This window comes from Ascidiella aspersa, chromosome 1 (genome assembly GCF_963924565.1).
Source record: "Ascidiella aspersa chromosome 1, kaAscAspe10.2, whole genome shotgun sequence".
NCBI lineage: Eukaryota > Metazoa > Chordata > Ascidiacea > Phlebobranchia > Ascidiidae > Ascidiella > Ascidiella aspersa.
Window position 1 is genome coordinate 38,184,568 of NC_139447.1, and position 21,842 is coordinate 38,206,409.

The 21,842-nt window shown below is 36.8% G+C and overlaps 1 protein-coding gene across 1 annotated transcript; it reads right to left on the minus strand.

Annotated features, from left to right (window-relative positions):
• Positions 1-479: 479 nt before the first annotated feature.
• LOC146170395 (ribonuclease inhibitor-like) lies at positions 480-21,817 on the minus strand. The gene is made up of 11 exons (XM_083388685.1): positions 21,620-21,817; positions 18,035-18,196; positions 16,275-16,436; positions 14,619-14,780; positions 11,213-11,404; positions 9,145-9,324; positions 8,266-8,427; positions 6,951-7,112; positions 2,704-2,865; positions 1,434-1,595; positions 480-575 (listed from the first exon to the last, which is right to left on the minus strand). The coding sequence occupies exons 1-11, from the start codon at positions 21,815-21,817 to the stop codon at positions 480-482; spliced, it is 1,800 nt and encodes a 599-aa protein (XP_083244811.1).
• Between the last annotated feature and the right edge of the window lie 25 nt (positions 21,818-21,842).

Sequence of the window (21,842 nt, forward strand, 5' to 3'; positions counted from 1 at the left end):
TGAGTGAAATGTGGAATATTCGAGATTCTACCTGAAGTCGACTCTTTCCTCCTGCAACAATAAAATCGTGTAAGTGGATTTCAAACTGTGTCGTGGCTGACGGTAAAGTGATTTGCAGATTTAAGTGTTTTAACAAAAGTTAAAACAAACTTGTTCTCACAGGTAAGTTGAGTTCCCGTAGTTTCGACCTGAGGATGTTTTTGCTTTCGTCAGAAATGTGCCTCGACGACCTACCAATCATCAACAACTCGATATTGTGCAAGCAGTGAGCGAGTGAAGTGGCGCTTGTATCATCGACTTTATTCCATCGCAAATTCAGCAGCTTCATCTAGATACAAACAAAACTATAATTTGTAAACTAGCAAAAGTTTGTGTCTCTGTGTTTTGTATGTTCGTTGCAAGAAAAACGCGTAGGCTGGCGTGGCGAACGATCGCTGCTCTGTCTGGGATGAGACGGAGCATAAACGCGTCGCTTTACGTTATTGCACCTTACTGAGGAAACACAATTCGGCGCTCGGGATACGAAGGTAATAATCGTGTGGAACAAAGGACGTCGAGCGACGGGCATCGCGATCCTTGCACAATAAAACACCACATATAGAGTTTGGAGAAGACGATAGAAAATACTTAATGAATATCAGCCATTTATGTTTAACGTAAAGTAATAATTACGTTCTTATATTATGAACTTAGTTAAACTGAAGTAAACAAAATTTTATTAAAACACATACAATATTTGCAAATAAGCTTTTATTTAGTTCTGTGGTCAACAACGCACAAATGGAAATACAACGCAACTTAATTGTTTCAATCAAACATAAGTGTTCTGTCGATGAAAGCCACTTTGTTGGTTGTAGCAGTTAAAAATCCCTCACTTGTAAATTGCGTAAATAGATAGATGTATTGATTTGGATGGCCGTAATGTTTGCCCAAAACATCTAAATGATACCCCAGTTTCAAACATCTTCCACAAAAACATTATAACTACCCTGAGGCCTGCCATGAGTCACAAACATGACCGATAAAAAAAATAACATTTTATCGGATCGGTAACGATACAAGCCTAGTATTAAAAAATCCCTCACTTGAATCATTTGGTAAATTAAAATTTAGCTTTAAAATTAATCTAAACAATTTTCCCATTTAGTGAAATGCTAATGTATATGCGCTTATATGCTGAGCTCATAAAGCCTGGATTCTATACGTTATTGGCGCGGACGAGACATCACATGATTTGAAATTTCTATTTAGTGACACTCAGTTCAAACGTTTAGGCATAAGCAAATTTGTTATGACATTTAAAAAATATGTTTGCATTATTTATGTCATTTACGAAGATCTTACGAATAATCGGTAAATATTCTATTTAACCTGGGCAACGCCGGGTATTTCGTCTAGTATAAAATATATGGTTACAAGGAAATGTCACAAACCGGTTGTTTTAAGTCCTTGATTGACTTGGCCAACGTTTGCATCGCAGCATTTGAAAGCTCACAATACTCAAGTCCCAGCTTCTCAATATTGTGGATGGCAGCAGATATTGCACGAACACTCTCATCAACAACTTCGTTCCAGCTCAGATCCAGCAGCTTAATCTAGAAACAAACAAAACTATAATTTGTAAACTAGTGAAAGTTTGTGTCTCTGTGTTCTGTATGTTCGTTGCAAGAGAAACGCGTAGGCTGGCGTGGCGAACGATCGCTGCTCTGTCTGGGATGAGACGGAGCATAAACGCGTCGCTTTACGTTATTGCACCTTACTGAGGAAACACAATTCGGCGCTCGGGATACGAAGGTAATAATCGTGTGGAACAAAGGACGTCGAGCGACGGGCATCGCGATCCTTGCACAATAAAACACGACAAATAGAGTTTGGAGAAGACGATAGAAAATACTTAATGAATATCAGCCATTTTTGTTTAACGGAAAGTAATAATTACGTTGCTATATATTATGAACTTAGTTAAACTAAAGTAAACAAAATATTATTAAAATACATACAATATTTGCAAATAAGCTTTTATTTAGTTCTGTGGCCAACAACGCACAAATGGAAATACAACGTAACTTAATTGTTTCAATCAAACAGAAGTGTTCTGTCGATGCAAGCCACTTTGTTGGTTGTAACAGTTAAAAAATCCCTCACTTGTAAATTGCGTAAATAGATAGATGTATTGATTTGGATGGCCGTTATGTTTGCCCAAAACATCTAAATGATACCCCAGTTTCAAACTTCTTCCACAAAAACATTACAACTACCCTGAGGCCTGCCATGAGTCACAAACATGACCGATAAAAAAAATAACATTTTATCGGATCGGTAACGATACAAGCCTAGTATTAAAAAATCCCTCACTTGAATCATTTGGTAAATTAAAATTTAGCTTTAAAATAAATCTAAACACTTTTCCCATTTAGTGAAATGCTAATGTATATGCGCTTATATGCTGAGCTCATAAAGCCTGGATTCTATACGTTATTGGCGCGGACGAGACATCACATGATTTGAAATTTCTATTTAGTGACACTCAGTTCAAACGTTTAGGCATAAGCAAATTTGTTATGACATTTAAAAAATATGTTTGCATTATTTATGTCATTTACGAAGATCTTACGAATAATTGGTAAATATTCTATTTGACCTGAGCAACGCTGGGTATTTCGTCTAGTATAAAATATATGGTTACAAGGAAATGCCACAAACCGGTTGTTTTAAGTCCTTGATTGACTTGGCCAACGTTTGCATCGCAGCATTTGAAAGCTGACAACGCCGAAGTATCAGCTCCTCAATATTGTGGATGGCAGCAGATATTGCACGAACACTCTCATCAACAACTTCGTTCCAGCTCAGATCGAGTGACTTGATCTGTGGGTGAGATGAAACTTTGGATTTAATGAACATTTTACCACAAAGGTCAGGGTTGGGGTAAAGATGTTCACAGTATAATACCTGGGGATTATAGGTTAGTAGGTTTCCAATCTGAAATACGAATCCAAGTATATTTTGGTTAATTTATTTAATTCTTATTTTATATGGAATTTAATCATAACGTACAATTTAGTAATAAAAAACATATATATATTTGAAAACATCTTACTAACAGAACTATATTGCTAAAACAACAAAGGTTGAGATTAAAAATCATTGGCTGTTTGAAGCAGTTTTGCAGATATTGTAATGAGTAACTACTAGAATGTTCAAAGTAGAATCCCAAGGTATTCTAGATATGTTTATTGTTAGGGAAGTAGATTCCCAGGGAGCAGCGAAAGACCGTTAGGTCATCAAAGTCAGCCGCTCCCTGACCGCAATATAATCAGAATACATGTACAGGTACGGCAAATTAAATCATTAAAAAACAATTAAATACAATGAAACAACATAATTTTGGCCACATTAGTGGCTGCTATAACAGTGAACAACCTTTGTGGAAAAACAAAACAAAAAGAGGTACAAACAAACAGCAAAAAACAAAAGGGCAACGGTGCAAAACAAGCGACAGAAGGGGCACAATTTGTGAATGGCACCTTTGCCATACAATACAATAATTACAATGATAACTAAATACAATACAATGATAACAATACAATAAAACACGAACAAGGGTATAACAAACAGAAACAAAAATATAACAATGCAACGGAATGGAGCGGGGACGATACAACAGCCAAACAACTAAATAAACAACTAATACAGGCACGATAGAGAAGGTTCCGTAAGCGACTAAGCGTGACGGTTGCTAGGCTGCGTTTACCATGTTTTTTTTTGGACCACGTGGTTTTGGTTTGTCTAGAATAGTACGTTTCAAATCTAGAATAACGAATCCAGAATATAGATTCCTTATGTACCATGTTGAGGAATTTGAACCATTTATGAATATCAGGCATCTGCATGACAACACAACAATTTAAAGGACAACATTTTATTTGGAATAATTGAATATTGTCGAAAAAGAAAAACATATCAGTTATCCTTCTGGTAAAGGTGGCTCTACTGGGCAACTTAAAACCAGGGGCCATTTTTTTATCAAAATGTTAAAATGCTCCCCTGCTACAAGGTTTATTGGTCGTAAATCTCCAACAATCACATTTATTATCAATTTGGTATTTTCATTGCTTTGATTAGGGCTTAGGGGTGACTTTGGGGCGAACATATGGGGTCAATCTGGTTTGTCTACTTGTTGTTTGAATTGATTCTTCTGAACTGTGAAGTCAGAACAATCATTTTCTTACACTTCAACAAAATTAACACAAACTTAACCTACTTTATTATGCTAGATCAGTGGTTATAAACCTTCTATCTTTCGTGGCCCATTTTTGTTGCACAAAAATAAATTTTTATGAAAGAAAAAAACTATAAAATAGGTTTGAAACAACAAACAGAAGAACATACTAAAACAAATATTTATTCATTTGTGGATTAGTGAGAAACTTGCTGCTGAACAATAAATTTACATTCCTTCTCAATTCCTCCCCAAGCTATTATTCCTTTAAAATTAAGTATAGCAACACAAAAACTAAATTTTTCAAAATATCTAGCTTTTTTAAATTGGTCTGTGGCCAACCTCAGGATGCTTTCATGGACCACTGGTTGAGAACCGCTGTGCTAGATAAAGCCAACAGTGAATGTTTAGTTAAAAGCCAATAAACGGCGCTGGTCTAGAATCCTACCACATTTTTGTCGGGTGGTTAGTATTTGGGTCAGGGTGCGAGTTAGCGTTCGGGTTTGGATGGGTCAAATATTATTAAAATATTTGTACAGTCCCATAGTTTTCTTTTTTGCAATTTCAATTTTGACAACTCATTTTGTTACTGTAGACAACAATGTTGTAGTATTCTAGACCAACACCCTATAAACTGCCAGTGCTATTGCAATACGCAAACTGAACACATTTTTGGCATGTGACATCACTTTGTTGGTCCAGCGCAGTCAAATGTTCCCAAACAACTGAAAACCTTGCACGTGGCATTTCTTTCTCCTTAGTCAATACTTTGTCTGTGCTTCTTAACCGCACTGACAACAAATGATGATGCATGCCTTAGCACCAACGCGAAACCTTAACATACAAACAAAGTCAACGTATTTTACGACTACCGTGATTCCAAAGTCCAACCGCGCGGTCAGTCCAAATACATCATACACGGACTTAAAAAAAAAAAATCGTAAAAAATCGTACTTATTTATATTGGTTCCACTTACCCACAACAAAATTGGATTCGACACCAAGGATCCTATATTCTACTTTAAACATCCCTAGTTACATTAAAAAAAAAACATGAAAAAAAACAACAGGTTACTGTAAAATCTTATTTTTTGGTGAGTATCACGTGATCAGCTAAATAGTAAAATATGTTGTAAAAATACAACCTTACTTCTATCCCTAGAGAGTAATTATTGCTTGCAATTACTTTGTAACCTTGCAGGATATTAGCTAAGTTTACCCTTAAGTAACCACATTGCGTATTTTTGTTCGAGGTCTCGATTATATTCTACAGTCTTGAACATCGCTAGTTGGGCTTGTGCTTGCTGCGGGCTCCACACCACAACTATTTACAATATACCACATGTTTTACGCCTTTGCGCTAATTCCACAATAAAATGTGAGTGAATGAAAAGGATGGGAGCCGATGCACTTGAGACAGCTACCCACAAAGCCGCCGAGAGTGGCGACGGGACCCGGGACTGTGGATTGTAGCAAAGCACAACGAAACCACAGAGTGACTAGCGACTGTTAATGTGCAAAGAGCAGGCGTGCAACTAGCAAGTTTGTAGCGTAACATGGCTTGCCCTTTCTAATGCATAAGGCTGTCGAGAGATAATTTGTATTTTTAGTTGTTAATTTTCGCATATTGTTAATCCTCTTCATACAAATGTATGTATACGATCAGAGTGCAATAACCAACAATTAACTGTTATGACGTGATGCGGTGCTTGGAACTTGGTGTAAAAAAGCAGCAGTGACGTAATATACGCGCCATTGTGACGTACACGCGTAAGTTGAGACAAAACTAAGCAAGAGACTACAAAGTTGAACGTTGTCCGGTAGTATGAGGGCTACCCAGCTGAAACGTTTCACACATTGCTTATAGTAAATTAACCTATTTAGCAAACTAAACTTTTTAAAAATCATTTGATTTACACATTAATTAATATTTAGTCAGAATCTTGCTTGAACATAATGTGTGTTAAAAGTTAATCACATAAAATAAAACCTAGTCTTCAAAAAAAGCCATGACTCGACCGCCAGTTATTCGGGAGTGGGGAATTAATATTCGTTCAAAGAATAATAAACGGCAAAAATTCAATATTAACCAAACTTAACAGGAAATATGCCCAGGACAGCTTTTTTCAATGTTACCAAAATTTGTGGAAATTCAAATAGTTTGTAAGTCGCAAGTGATTTTATAATTCAGCGCTAAAATAATCGCAATAATAAATTTTACCATCTCGTATGAAACTACCGCGGTATTAAGTGGTTGTGTTTAAACAGGTTAGTTTTGTTTTGTAATATTTTTTAAATATATTAACCGTAAACCTCATTATTTGTTGTAAACCAGGACGTGCGACAAATTCAAATGGAGATCAATTTCGAATATGATTATCGACGCTACATTGGTTTTATAAGAAACAAATTCAGTGACATCTCATTACAATTAATGAAGAAACAATTGCGAAATGCTTGCACGATTTGCAGCACTATAAATATAAGCCATATATTGCACACAACAACCTGTATTTTATACGTTATTGGCGCGGACGAGTTCTTACCACTTTGCATCCTATACGTATTTCTTCCTGCGCGGACCTGTATAACACATAACACACTTAGGGGTTAAAAATGTAGTTACCCCTTGTTTTCAAACGCAGGGGGCGTGACCCCTCGTTCCCCAGGAATAGACGACAGTGTTTTAAGGTAAATAAAAAATATATGGTTACAAGGAAATGTCACAAACCGGTTGTTTTAGTTCCATGATTGACTTGGCCAACGTTTGCATCGCAACATTTGAAAGCTTACAATCCCGAAGTCCCAGCTCCTCAATATTGTGGATGGCAGCAGATATTGCACGAGCACTCTCATCATCAACTTTGTTGTAGCTAAGATCGAGTGATTTGATCTGTGGGTGAGATGAAACTTTGGATTTAATAAACATTTTGTGACAGCTAAATTATGCGTAAGTCAGGGGTTTCCAAACTTTTTGCGACCTCGCACCACTTGGACGCTCTGTATTGCCACGCGTACCAATTTTTGCAGAACAACTAAAACAACAGAATTAGTTACGTAACAATTATAATAGGCTTCGGTATTATTGTTTTGTAAACAAAACCAGATAAACAAAGTATAAAGTTGTGAATCCATTTTTGTGTGAAAAAAAACGGAAGCTACTTGCGTACCACCTAAAAAACCTCCGTGTACTACAGGTTGGGAACCCCTGGTTTAAGGTGTTAAATGTATGGGCGTCCCTTACAGTTCAGCTCAATAAAACACTGTTTGTATTGTGTTACGTCATTACTAGATTGCAACACAATGCGAGAAGTTAGTCGGCGCCTGATGTAAAGTGTGGAGTTAGCAACATGATTCAGGCAACAAATCGAAAGTTGTTGTTCCCAGTTAAGTATTAACCACAAAGGTCAGGGTTACGGGGAGGTTGGGCTTGTGCTTGCTTCGGGTTCCACACCACAACTATTTACAATACACCACATGTTTTACGCCTTTGCGCCAATTCCACAATAAAATGTGCGTGAATGAAAAGGATGGGAGCCGATGCACTTGTGACAGCTACCCACAAATCCGCCGAGAGTGGCGACGGGGCCCGGGGCTGCGGATTGTAGCAAAGCACAACGAAACCACAGAGTGACAGAGTGACTAGCGACCGTTAATGTGCTACAGCAAAGAGCAGGCGTGCAACTAGCAAGTTTGAAGCGTAACATGGCTTGCCCTTTCTAATGCTTAAGGGTGTCGAGAGATATTTGGTATTTTTAGTTGTTAATTTTCGCATACTGTTAATCCTCTTCATACAAATGTATGTATACGATTGGAGTGCAATAACCAAGAATTAACTGTTATGACGTAACAATGGCTTAGTGTAGCACGTTATGCGGTGCTTGGAACCAGTTGCAGTATATTAGTTATCACGTAATAATAGCCAGGATCAATGTAGTTGCCTCTTGTTTTTAAACGCAGGGGGCGTGACCCCTCGTTCCCCAGGAATAGACGACAATGTTTTAAGGTAAATAAAAAATATATGGTTACAAGGAAATGTCACAAACCGGTTGTTTTAGTTCCATGATTGACTTGGCTAACGTTTGCATCGCAGCATTTGAAAGCTTACAATCCCGAAGTCCCAGCTCCTCAATATTGTGGATGGCAGCAGATATTGCTCGAGCACTCTCATCATCAACTTTGTTGTCGCTAAGATTGAGTGATTTGATCTGTGGGTGAGATGAAACTTTGGATTTAATAAACATTTTAAACAATCACCAGCGCCCACTGGTGGCAGACATCCCCTATAAAAAATAAAGCAAATGATTGTTTAAAATGTCGCGCCCATTGTTGGACACCCCCGACACACCCATCGTGGTGCCTTTGGGTGGCGATAAAGAGGCAATTGTTGCAGTATATGTTTTTTAACTTTACCTGTTTTTTGTTAGAGTTTTTCTTTTCTACTTTAACTTGAATATGCCAGCGGCTTACCAGGATCCATGAGGCGAATATTCAAATTACTGTAGCGACCAAACGCATTGGAAACACTTTCCAAAGTATTTTACCACACAACTTAACCCTTAACCTTAGGGGATAACCTGGGGTTTAGAAGACAGTTTAAGAGGATGCGTAGAATTGTAGCAAAAATTTCCATTCAATTAAGACAAGTGAAATATTATTATATATTGAAATGTGAACCTACCTAATGTGTGCTTTACAAGTGAACTCGTATCATGTTGGTTGACGAACGGCAGGGAAGTGACACAAGACTATTCAATAAATTAAATAGGACACAATATGGCGACTAACTAATGTTTAAGAAGAAAACTTTAGGCATGTTTAAGAAAGAACAAACAAATCAAGTTGTGTGACTGCTAACTTGTTGTCTTAAAATTTGAATAAAAGATTAGAGCTGACAATAAATTATAGTAACATTATTGACTCACTGGTTTATGAAGTCGAGCAATGGCGTAAGCAAGTTCTTGTAAATCATCACTTTGTATTTTTGATGAACGCATATTTACTTCATCAAAATGTTGCAAGCAAAGAGAGAGGATTGCCACAACATCAGATCTTGGTAGATTTGATTCCAACACAACAAATTCATTGAAGTTGAAAGTCCTTGACTGAAAGCAATATTAAAATGTTACACTTGTACCTCTACAAATATGTTTGACAGAGTTTCTAACCTGGACGTAAATATTTTGCTTCACTATTCCAAATAATAAACGAGAATTACTTGATGCCAGATAAAATGTCATAATATACACCTCTAGAAATATGCCTGACAAGATTTGTACATAAATATAGGACATGAATAACATAAATATTTAGCCTCGCAATTCCATAAAGTAAACGAGAATTACTTGATGCCAGATAAAACAAACAGGCGATTTCAGGGGCAAGTATGTGTGTCATGTACTAAGCCAGGTGTAGCGCGTTATAGCGAGTAATTATTTGATCCATTTCAGACACAACATTAAACATTGCGTTTTCTTTATATGTTAATTTTGAATTGTAAACTGCCAGGTCATTCAAATGACTGCGATCATTTTGTTTACAAAGTTTTACGCTGTTACGCCAACAGATTTTTCACTTATTTTGCTTCATAACAAATTATGTTTTACAAAAGAAAAAAAATACTTTGATTTTTATGATCACCCAGATAATTGTGATAAATTCGGACACAACCAGCGGCAAACAGTCAAGGAACGACCAGCGCCTTTTGAGGTTTGAAAATGTAGGCTACACGCTCCACGATTAACGCGAAATGAAAAACACATCACATTTTATGGCATTCCATCCATGTAACGTGTAGCGCCACGTTTATTAAGAAAAAGAAAAACCTTAGACTTTCCTTTTCAACGAATATATGTTCCTGGGGTTGCAGACCCACCGAAAAGAAGCCTGGAGTTTTAGGCGAGGAAACGCATTGACCAAAAAGATTCGCGTAAAGCGTTTTATAATAGCTCGTTTATATCGTAAAAGTTTGTGAAACATTCCATAACCTTGTTAAGAAGTTTATTATGTTTGCAAAAAATGTGATATTAATAGAGACAATAATGCTCATTACATATCGCGTTAAGCAAACAAACATTTATCTAAACATTTTATAAATTTAAGTTGGCACATTTTAATTTTATAATGCAAGGTGCTCACGACGCTTTGGTTACAAAAACACATACTGGGAAGTATACTCAGATTTCGGTTAAGCAAATCAGTTTGGTAAGTCGGTAATCGCCAAAAACTGTGTTGGATTGCAAGCGACCCATTATTTGCTTAACCCCCTGGGCTATCACACGAGCAAATTTACACGGACATGTTACGACGTATTATACAATAGTGATGAAGAGCCCACAGCATGATGGATCCAGTCAAAAGAATGAAAATGTCAACGTCGGAATAAAACACAGTTCGGAATAAGACTAAAATACGACCAATACCTAATCGTCGGAATAATACCTAATTGGAATAAGTCCTAAATCCGTCGGAATAATACCTAATTGGTAAAATCAGGCCTACTTTAACTAACACCAAACCCTACCTCAAAGAACATCACTAAATCCTCTTAATACAATAATTTCAATACTAACCATAATTTTAAATCCACCCATTACCCACCACTAACCACAAACAGGGCCCAAGATTTTGAACGCTTTTGTCAGTCGATACTTGATACCGCTACCGATTTAATGGAATACAGTTAAAATTAGAAAAAAATTGAAACAAAGTTTAAATAACATTTCAGTAATTTACCTATATTTATTTAAGTTTCATTTGCTTATTAACGTGGCATGATGCTAGACAAAAAAAAAGGAAAATTGTTTAATTTTTAGGAAAAAATTTCTATATCCGACTTTTTTAGTTAATAAATAATAAATATCGGTCTAGCTCTAATTAATACCATGGCAAGACTACACCCATAGTTGCTTTTTAAAGTAGTGTGGAATTGTTGTATTTTGTTTAACCACGTAAATTCAGTTAGATTTTGCACTTTATTGCGCTTATTGTCACCTTAGATTTGTTCACAACCAGTTTTTCCATCGGATCAGTTTCATGATTTTCAATCACGACATTATCATATTTGGATATTTTGCCTTCATGGATCACATATGAAGTCAAGACAAGCTGATCAATGTTGCACTTGGACAAAGCGTCTATTCCTGACTTGCCGATAATGTTTCCAGTAACATCAAGTGTAGAAAGCTGAAACGTTATAGAAAATTTATTTTCGGGACGTATCTTGTTTTTGCCGTTGTTTTTTTTGGTTTCATATGGTTTGCTATGGTTTGCTATGGTTTGCTATGGTTTGCTATGGCATGTTTCAGACCGATTTTTGTCCAGAGCATTATAGAAAAAGTGAACATCGTAGAACTTTCAAATTTTCAGACATGGCGTAGAGTGGTATGAAGGTGCTATGTAGAGGTTTATGAGGCTGCACCCCTAGGCACCTCCAATTGAGGGACAAAAACAAAAGTGTTACGTTATCGTTATAGTTCATAACAGCTATCTACTACTATCTAGCGGCAGAAAAACTTCAATACAGAATGCTTTCATTCACTTGCTTTATTCAGCTCGCGTCGCGATGAGGCGGCTGCTGGCATCCCTGCTGTGCCTCATTGTCCTGCGCGTGCAACGTTTTTGTTCGAAGTGGCTTGCCTAGTAAAACTAGGCGCATGCGACTTGCCTTTCATAAAGAGGCCTCTCTAAGTAAAAAAACCTATTGCTCTTACAACACAAAATATTTTACCGCCGCAAATTTAAATGCGAATCCTTGAGGCAGTGGACACATCTCTGTTAGGACCTGTTGTAATTGTTGCACCATTCAAACATATCAACACCAGGCCTAAACAAATATAATTATACAAGGGCCGCAACAACAAAAAGCTTAAGTTTAACGCATTCTTAACGACGACATTACAAAGCTACGTCATAACATAACGTCATAAATAAATAAATCTTGCGTTTATTGGATTTAAATTGGCAAAACTTTCAATATAAAACGTGGCTTATTAGGCACATAAACGTGTTTGCATATTGCTCAAAACTGCAGATTTAAAGTCTGTTTCAACAGTGATTGCTCAGACCAAGGCATGGTAAAAATTTACCCAGTAAAAGTTGGAAAATGTATAGCAAACCATAGACGTTAAATCATTTAGAGAGAATGAAAGTATTGGCTTTTTAAACATGCTATCTGACCAAAATGTAATAACATGGCCGTAAGCATTATCTACGTAAATTTTTATTGATCAAATATATGTTTCGATCATTTCCCAAAATCTACGCCATGTTTGAACCCCTTTCGCTTCAAAGCCATAAGTTATTATATTATTATACACAACTTATAATTGTGTGTTGATATGTTGGATTGGAGTAACATACAGAACAGGTGCAAATAGCAAATATTCTCCAAATACGATTTTTTCAAATATTCTTCAAATCGTATTTCATCGTATTGTCGCGGTAATACACAAAGAGGTAAGGCCGTGAATAAAGTTTCACCCACCGTACAATTAACGCAGGGAAGCATTTCGAGTAGGGATGTTCAAGGCAGAATATCGGCGACACATTTATAATGCTTGCTTTAAATGCGGCGTCAGCATTTTTTGGGGCGACCAATTACTTCGCGATAAGCTTCGCCTAATAATTAAGTGTCAATAGGGTGTATTTACCGCCGCAAATTTAAATGCGAAATCTTAAGGCAGTGTACGCCTCTCTGTTAGCACCTGTTGTGCGTGATGCTCCAACCAACATACCAATATCAGACCTAAACAACTAGCAAAACTTTCGATTTAATAGTTTGCGTATTAGGCACATAATAGTGTTTTTCATATTGTTTGAAACTACAGATTTAAAGCCTGTTTTAACAGTGATTGCTCGGACCAAGCCATGGTAAAAATTTACCGAGTAAAAGTTTGCAAAAGTATAGCAAACCATAGACGTTAAACCATTTTTAGTCTTTAAGAGAATGATAATATTTGATTTTCAAACACGTACGCTGGTCAAAATGTAATAAAATGGCCATACGCATTATCTACGTAAATTCTATTTATCAAATATATGTTTCGAACATTCCCCAAAATTCTACGCCATATTTGAACCCCTTTCGCATCAAAGGCATAAGTTAAGTGGGGAAGTTGGGGCCCATATCTGTTTTTGCATGCAGAAACAAGTTAAGGAAAATGAAAAACAAAATATATAATATAAAGTACACAATACAAAATATTAAAAAAAAAAAATTAAAAAAACAAAAAAAAAACATTAAAATAAAGTAAAAATTGAAAATAAACACCAAGCCCTGAAAATATACCCCCTATAAAAATATACAACAACCGCACCCCCGTCTAGTTTTTAGTTGTTAATTTCGCATATTGTTAATCCTCTTCATACAAATGTATGTATACGATCGGAGTGCAATAATCAACAATTAACTGTTATGACGTAACAATTACTTAGTGTAGCGCGTGATGCGGTGCTTGGAACTTGGTGTAAAAAAGCAGCAGTGACGTAATATACGCGCCATTGTGACGTACACGCTTAAGTTCAGGCAAAACTAAGCAAGCGACTTTCAAGTTTAACGTTGTCCGGTAGTATAAGGGCTACCCAGCTGAAATGTTTCATACATTGCTTGTAGCAAATTAACCTATTTAGCAAACTAAACTTTTTAAAAATCATTTGATTTACACATTAATTAATATTTAGTCAGAATCTTGCTTGAACATAAAGTGTGTTGAAAGTTAATCACATAAAATAAAACTTAGTCTTTAAAAAGAGTCATGACTCGACCGCCAGTTATTCAGGAGTGGGGAATTAATGTTCGCTTAAAGATTTTGTACGGGTTTAAATCTTTTGGAAGTCGCAAGTTATTTTATAATTCAGCGCTAAAATAATCGAAATATTAAATTTTACCATCTCGTATCAAACTACCGCGGTATTAAGTGGTTGTGTTTAAACAGGTTAGTTTTGTTTTGTAATATTTTTTTAATATATTAACAGTAAACCTCATTATTTGTTGTAAACCAGGACGTGCGACAAATTTCAATGGAGATCAAATTCGAATATGAAAAATCGACGCTACATTGGTTTTATAAGAAACAAATTCAGTGACATCTTATTACAATTAATGAAGAAACAATTGCGAAATGCTTGCACGATTTGCAGCACTATAAATATGAGCCATATATTGCGCACATAACAACCTGTTTTCTATACGTTATTGGCGCGGACGAGTTCCTACCACTTTGCATCCTATACGCATTTCTTCCTGCGCAGACCGGTATAACACATATCACATAGGGGTAAAAAATATAGTTGTCCCTTGTTTTCAAACGCGGGTGGCGTGACCCCTCGTTCCCCAGGAATAGACGCCAGTGTTTTAAGGTAAATATAAAATAAATGGTTACAAGGAAATGTCACAAACCGGTTGTTTTAGTTCCATGATTGACTTGGCCAACGTTTGCATCGCAGCATTTGAAAGCTGACAACGCCGAAGTATCAGCTCCTCAATATTGTGGATGGCAGCAGATATTGCACGAGCACTCTCATCATTAACTTTGTTGTAGCTAAGATCAAGTAATTTGATCTGTGGGTGAGATGAAACTTTGGATTTAATAAACATTTTGTGACAGCTAAATTACGCGTAAGTCAGGGGTTTCCAAAACAACTTGGACGTTCTGTATTGCCACGCGTACCAATTTTTGCAAAACAACTAAAACAACAGAATTAGTTACGTAACAATTATAATAGGCTTCGGTATTATTGTTTTGTAAACAAAACCAGATAAACAAAGTATAAAGTTGTGAATCCATTTTTTGTGAAAAAAAAACGGAAGCTATTTGCGTACCACCTAAAAAACCTCCGTGTACTACAGGTTGGGAACCCCTGGTTAAAGTTATTAAATGTATGGGCGTCCCTTAGTGTTCTGCTCAATATAACACTGTTTGTATTGTGTTACGTCATTACTAGATTGCAACACAATTCGAGAAGGGAGTCGGCGCCTGATGGTGTTAGAGTGTTGGTGTGCAACATGCTCAGGGTTACGGGGAGGTTGGGCTTGTGCTTGCTTCGGGTTCCACACCACAACTATTTACAATACACCACATGTTTTACGCCTTTGCGCCAATTCCACAATAAAATGTGCGTGAATGAAAAGGATGGGAGCCGATGCACTTGTGACAGCTACCCACAAATCCGCCGAGAGTGGCGACGGGACCCGGGGCTGCGGATTGTAGCAAAGCACAACGAAACCACAGAGTGACTAGCGACTGTTATGTGCTACAACAAAGAGCAGGCGTGCAACTAGCAAGTTTGTATGCTACGATTAGCGCAACATCTGCGCCGAGCAGTGCGCCAAGTCAGCAAAATACAAGCTGCTGTCGAGGAAAATAAGTTGCGTCAACTTTACACTAAACACGTGGTTTTAGAATACGCCTATAGAGATTAGTTTTGTTTCAACTATAATAACTTAACAATAGCGACTTTGAAACGCGAACGACAGTCTCCATTATACCTCCTTTTAAGAATCTGCTTCCGTTAAAAAAATGCCGTTACACCAATATCGGTTATTAGCATAGATTGCAAACAGCGAGAAACAATAAAAGCGTCTAACTTGGTGATTTTAGCGAGAAAAAAAAGAAAGAAGGTTTGACTTACGTGGTTAATTGTCGAGTACGCACTTGCTAATCAGCCAACCTGAACGAATAACGAAAGAAATAAAACATCTTGCGTTTACGGTCGACCAAAAAAAGACGAAAAACAGCGTTTTGCGTTTGATTTCAGTTTCGCTTTAGCTTAAGACGCGTGACCCATTTACATTGAAAGCATTACCGCTTCCAAACGTTTATTAAACCCTGACAAAAACGAGCAAAGAAACGTTAATATTACTTACCAAGGGGGTGTCCGTACCACCAAACCCCCCCTTGGATACGCCACTGGTTATAACGTAATAATAGCCCGGGCAAACACTTGGTGCCCCTTGTTTTGAAACGCAGGGGGCGTGACCCCTTGTTCCCCAGGAATTGACGCCAGTGTTTTAAGGTAAATATAAAATATATGGTTACAAGGAAATGTCACAAACCGGTTGTTTTAGTTCCATGATTGACTTGGCCAACGTTTGCATCGCAGCATTTGAAAGCTTACAATCCCGAAGTACTAGCTTCTCAATATTGTGGATTGCAGCAGATATTGCACGAGCACTCTCATCATCAACTTCGTTGTAGCTAAGATCAAGTGATTTGATCTGTGGGTGAGATGAAACTTTGGATTTAATAAACAATTTTACCACAAAGGTCAGGCTTAGGATGTTCACAGTATAATACCTGGGGATTATAGGTTAGTAGGTTTCCAATCTAAAACACCAAATCTAAGTTTTATTTATTTATTTATTTTTATTTTATAGGGAAATTAATTATATCGCACCCTTCAGTGATAAAATCATTCAATCATTTATTCACAAAACAGATTTCTACAACATTTACATTGTAAAAACAAGAAAAGGGTGAACTCAAAATCCTACATAAAAATAAACAAAAACATGATAAAAATAACAGGTTAATGTCAAATCTTCTTTTTTGGTGATTATTACGTGATCTTTTAAGTAGTAAAATATCTTGTAAAGAATACAACTTTAGTTCTATCAGTAGAGCGTAATTATTGCTTGCAATTACGTTGTATGTAACCTTGCTGGATATTAGCTAAGTTTGACCTTAAGTAACCCCATAGCGTATTTTGTTCGAGGTCTCGATTATATTCTACTTTGAACATCGCTAGTTGGGCTTGTGCTTGCTGCGGGCTCCACACCACAAATATTTACAACATACCACAAGTTTTACGCCTTTGCGCCAATTCCACAATAAAATGTGCGTGAATGAAAAGGATGGGAGCCGATGCACCAGTGACAGCTACCCACAAAGCCTCCGAGAGTGGCGACGGGGCCCGGGGCTGCGGATTGTAGCAAAGCACAACGAAACCATAGAGTGACAGAGTGACTAGCGACTGTTAATGTGCTACCACAAAGAGCAGGCGTGCAACTAGCAAGTTTGTAGCGTAACATGGTTTGCCCTTTGTAGCACGTGATGCGGTGCTTGGAACTTGGTGTAAAAAAGGAGCAGTGACGTAATATACGCGCCATTGTGACGTAACAAGCGTAAGTTCAGGCAAACTAAGCAAGCGACTTTCAAGTTTAACGATGTCCGGTAGTATAAGCGCTACCCAGCTTAAATGTTTCTTACATTAGTCATTGTAAAATAAACTATTTTTAAAAAAACATATTTAGTCTTCAAAAAGAGCCATGACTCGACCGCCAGTTGTTCGGGGGTGAGGAATTAATATTCGTTCAAAGAATTTGCAGGAATTTAAATCTTTTGGAAAACGCAAGCGATTTTATAATTCAGCGTTAAAATAATCGCAATAATAACGTTTACAATCTCGTGGCAACTATCGAGGTAACAAGTCGGCAAAATGCCAATACAAAATGTGGACGCCACATTAGTTTTACAAGATCCAAATTCAGTGACAATCTGATGGTAATTAATGAAGAGCACGAAATTGCGAAATGCTTGCACGATTTGCAGAACTATAAATATTAGCCATATATTGCGCAAATAAAAACCTGTATTCTATACGTTACTGGAGCGGACGAGTTCTTACCACTTTGCATTCTATATGTATTTATTTATGCGGGGTCGTGTTTTATAGTTATGACGTAATAATAGTCAGTATAAAATATAGTTGTCCCTTGTTTCCAAACGCAGGGGCGTGACCCCCCGTTCCCCAGGAATAGACGCCAGTGTTTTAAGGTAAATATAAAATATATGGTTACAAGGAAATGTTACAAACCGGTTGTTTTAGTTCCTTGATTGACTTGGCCAACGTTTGCATCGCAGCATTTGAAAGCTTACAACCCTCAAGTTCCAGCTTCTCAATATTGTGGATGGCAGCAGATATTGCACGAGAACTCTCATCATCAACTTTATTGCGGCTAAGATCGAGTGATTTGATCTGTGGGTGAGATGAAACTTTGGGTTTAATGAATATTTTTTTACACGAAGGTCATGGTTGGGGTAAAGATGTTCACGGTACAATACGTGGGTATTATAGGTTAGCAGGTTTCCAATATGAAATAGGAATCCAAATATATTTTGGTTAATTTATTTAATTCTTATTTTATATGGAATTTAATCATAACGTACCATTTAGTGATAAAAAATATGTTTGAAAACAGCTTCCTAACAGAACTATATTGTAAAAACAAGCAAGGTTGAAATTCAAAATCATTGGCTGTTTGAAGCAGTTTTGCAGATATTGTAATAAGTAACTACTAGAATGTTCAAAGTAGAATCCCAACGTATTCTAGAATAATACGTTTCCGATCTAGAATAACGAATCCAGAATATAGATTCCTTATATGATATGTTGAGGAATTTTAACCATTTATGAATATCAGACATCTGCATGACAACACAACAATTTACAGACAACATTTTATTTGGAATATTTGAATATTATCGAAAGAGAAAAAGAAAAAAATATATATCAGTTATCCTTCTGGTAAAGGTGGCTCTACTGGGCAACTCAAAACCAGGAGCCATTTTTTTATCAAAATGTGAAAATGCTCCCCTGCTACAAGGTTTATTGGTCGTAAATCTCCAACAATTACATTTATTATCAATTTGGTATTTTCATTGCTTTGATTAGGGCTTAGGGGTGACTTTGGGGCGAACATATGGGGTCAATCTGGTTTGTCTACTTGTTGTTTGAATTGATTCTTCTGAACTGTGAAGTCAGAACAATCATTTTCTTACACTTTAACAAAATTAACACAAACTTAACCTACTTTATTATGCTAGATCAGTGGTTATCAACCTTTTATCTTTGGTGGCCCATTTTTGTGGCACAAAAATAAATTTTTATGAAAGAAAAAAACTATAAAATAGGTTTGGAACAACAAACAGAAGAACATACTAAAAAAAATATTTATTCATTTTTGGATTAGTGAGAAACTTGCTGCTGAACAATAAATTTACATTCCTTCTCAATTCCTCCCCAAGCCATTAATCCTTTAGAATTAAGTATAGCAACACAAAAACTAAATTTTTCAATATATCTAGCTTTTTTAAATTGGTCTGTGGCCAACCTCAGGATGCTTTCATGGCCCACAGAACCGCTGTGCTAGATAAAGCCAACAGTGAATGTTTTTTTAAAAGGGCTTTAATAAATGGCGCTGGTCTAGAATCCTACCACATTTTTGTCGGGTGGTTATTATTTGGGTCAGGGTGCGAGTTAGCGTTCGGGTTTGGGTGGGTCAAATATTATTAAAATATTTGTACAGTCCCATAGTTTTCTTTTTTGCAATTTCAATTTTGACAACTCATTTTGTTACTGTAGACAACAATGTTGTAGTATTCTAGACCAACACCCTATGAACTGCCAGTGCTATTGCAATACGTAAACTGAACACATTTTTGGCATGTGACATCACTTTGTTGGTCCAGCGCAGTAAAATGTTCCCAAACAACTGAAAACCTTGCACATGGCATTTCTTTTTCCTTAGTCAATACTTTGTCTGTGCTTCTTAACCGAACTGACAACAAATGATGATGCATGCCTTAGCACCAACGCGAAACCTTAACATACAAACAAAGTCAACGTATTTTACAACTACCGTGAGTCCAAAGTCCAACCGCGCGGTCAGTCCAAATACATCATACACGGACTTCTGAAAATCGTACTTATTTATATTGGTTCCACTTACCAACAACAAAATTGGATTTGACACCAAGGATCCTATATTCTACTTTGAACATCCCTAGTTGCATTAAAAAAAAACATGAAAAAAACAACAGGTTACTGTCAAATCTTATTTTTTGGTGAGTATCACGTGATCAGCTAAATAGTAAAATATGTTGTAAAAATACAACCTTACTTCTATCCGTAGAGAGTAATTATTGCTTGCAATTACTTTGTAACCTTGCAGGATATTAGCTAAGTTTACCCTTAAGTAACCCCATTGCGTATTTTTGTTCGAGGTCTCGATTATATTCTACAGTCTTGAACATCGCTAGTTGGGCTTGTGCTTGCTGCGGGCTCCACACCACAACTATTTACAATATACCACATGTTTTACGCCGTTGCGCCAATTCCACAATAAAATGTGCGTGAATGAAAAGGATGGGAGCCGATGCACTTGTGACGGCTACCCACAAATCCGCCGAGAGTGGCGACGGGACCCGGGGCTGCGGATTGTAGCAAAGCACAACGAAACCACAGAGTGACTAGCGACTGTTAATGTGCAAAGAGCAGGCGTGCAACTAGCAAATTTGTAGCGTAACATGGTTTGCCCTTTCTAATGCTCAAGGGCGTCGAGGGATATTTTGTATTTTTAGTTGTTAATTTTCGAATACTGTTAATCCTCTTCATACAACGGTATTTATACGATGGGAGTGCAATAACCAAGAATTAACTGTTATGACGTAACAATAACTTAGTGTACCACGTGATGCGGTGCTTGGAACTTGGTGTAAAAAAGCTACCCAGCTGAAATGTTTCACACATTGCTGATATTAAATTAACCTATTTAGCAAACTAAACTTTTTAAAAATCATTTGATTTACACATTAATTAATATTTAGTCAGAATCTTGCTTGAACATAATGTGTGTTGAAAGTTAATCACATAAAATAAAACCTAGTCTTCAAAAAAAGCCATGACTCGACCGCCAGTTATTCGGGAGTGGGGAATTAATATTCGTTCATAGAATAATAAACGGCAAAAATTCAATATTAACCAAACTTAACAGGAAATATGCCCAGGACGGCTTTTTTTAATGTTACCAAAATTTGTGGAAATTCAAATAGTTTGGAAGTCGCAAGTTATTTTATAATTCAGCGCTAAAATAATCGCAATAATAAATTTTACCATCTCGTAGCAAACTACCGCGGTATTAAGTGGTTGTGTTTAAACAGGTTAGTTTTGTTTTGTAATAGTTTTTTAATATATTAACAGTAAACCTCGTATTTGTTGTAAACCAGGACGTGCGACAAATTTCAATGGAGATCAAATTCGAATATTAAATATCGACGCCACATTAGTTTTATAAGAAACAAATTCAGTGACATCTTATTACAATTAATAAGAAACAATTGCGGAATGCTTGAACGATTTGCAGCACTATAAATATAAGCCATATATTGCGCACAACAACCTGTATTTTATACGTTATTGGCGCGGACGAGTTCTTACCACTTTGCATCCTATACGTATTTCTTCCTGCGCGGACCTGTATAACACATATTACTTAGGGGTTAAAAATGTAGTTACCCCTTGTTTTCAAACGCATGGGGCGTGACCCCTCGTTCCCCAGGAATAGACGCCAGTGTTTTAAGGTAAATATAAAATATATGGTTACAAGGAAATGTCACAAACCGGTTGTTTTAGTTCCATGATTGAATTGGCCAACGTTTGCATCGCAGCATTTGAAAGCTGACAATACTCAAGTTCCAGCTCCTCAATATTGTGGATGGCAGCAGATATTGCACGAACACTCTCATCACCAACTTTGTTACAGCTAAGAACGAGTGATTTGATCTGTGGGTGAGATGAAACTTTGGATTTAATAAACATTTTGTGACAGCTAAATTATGCGTAA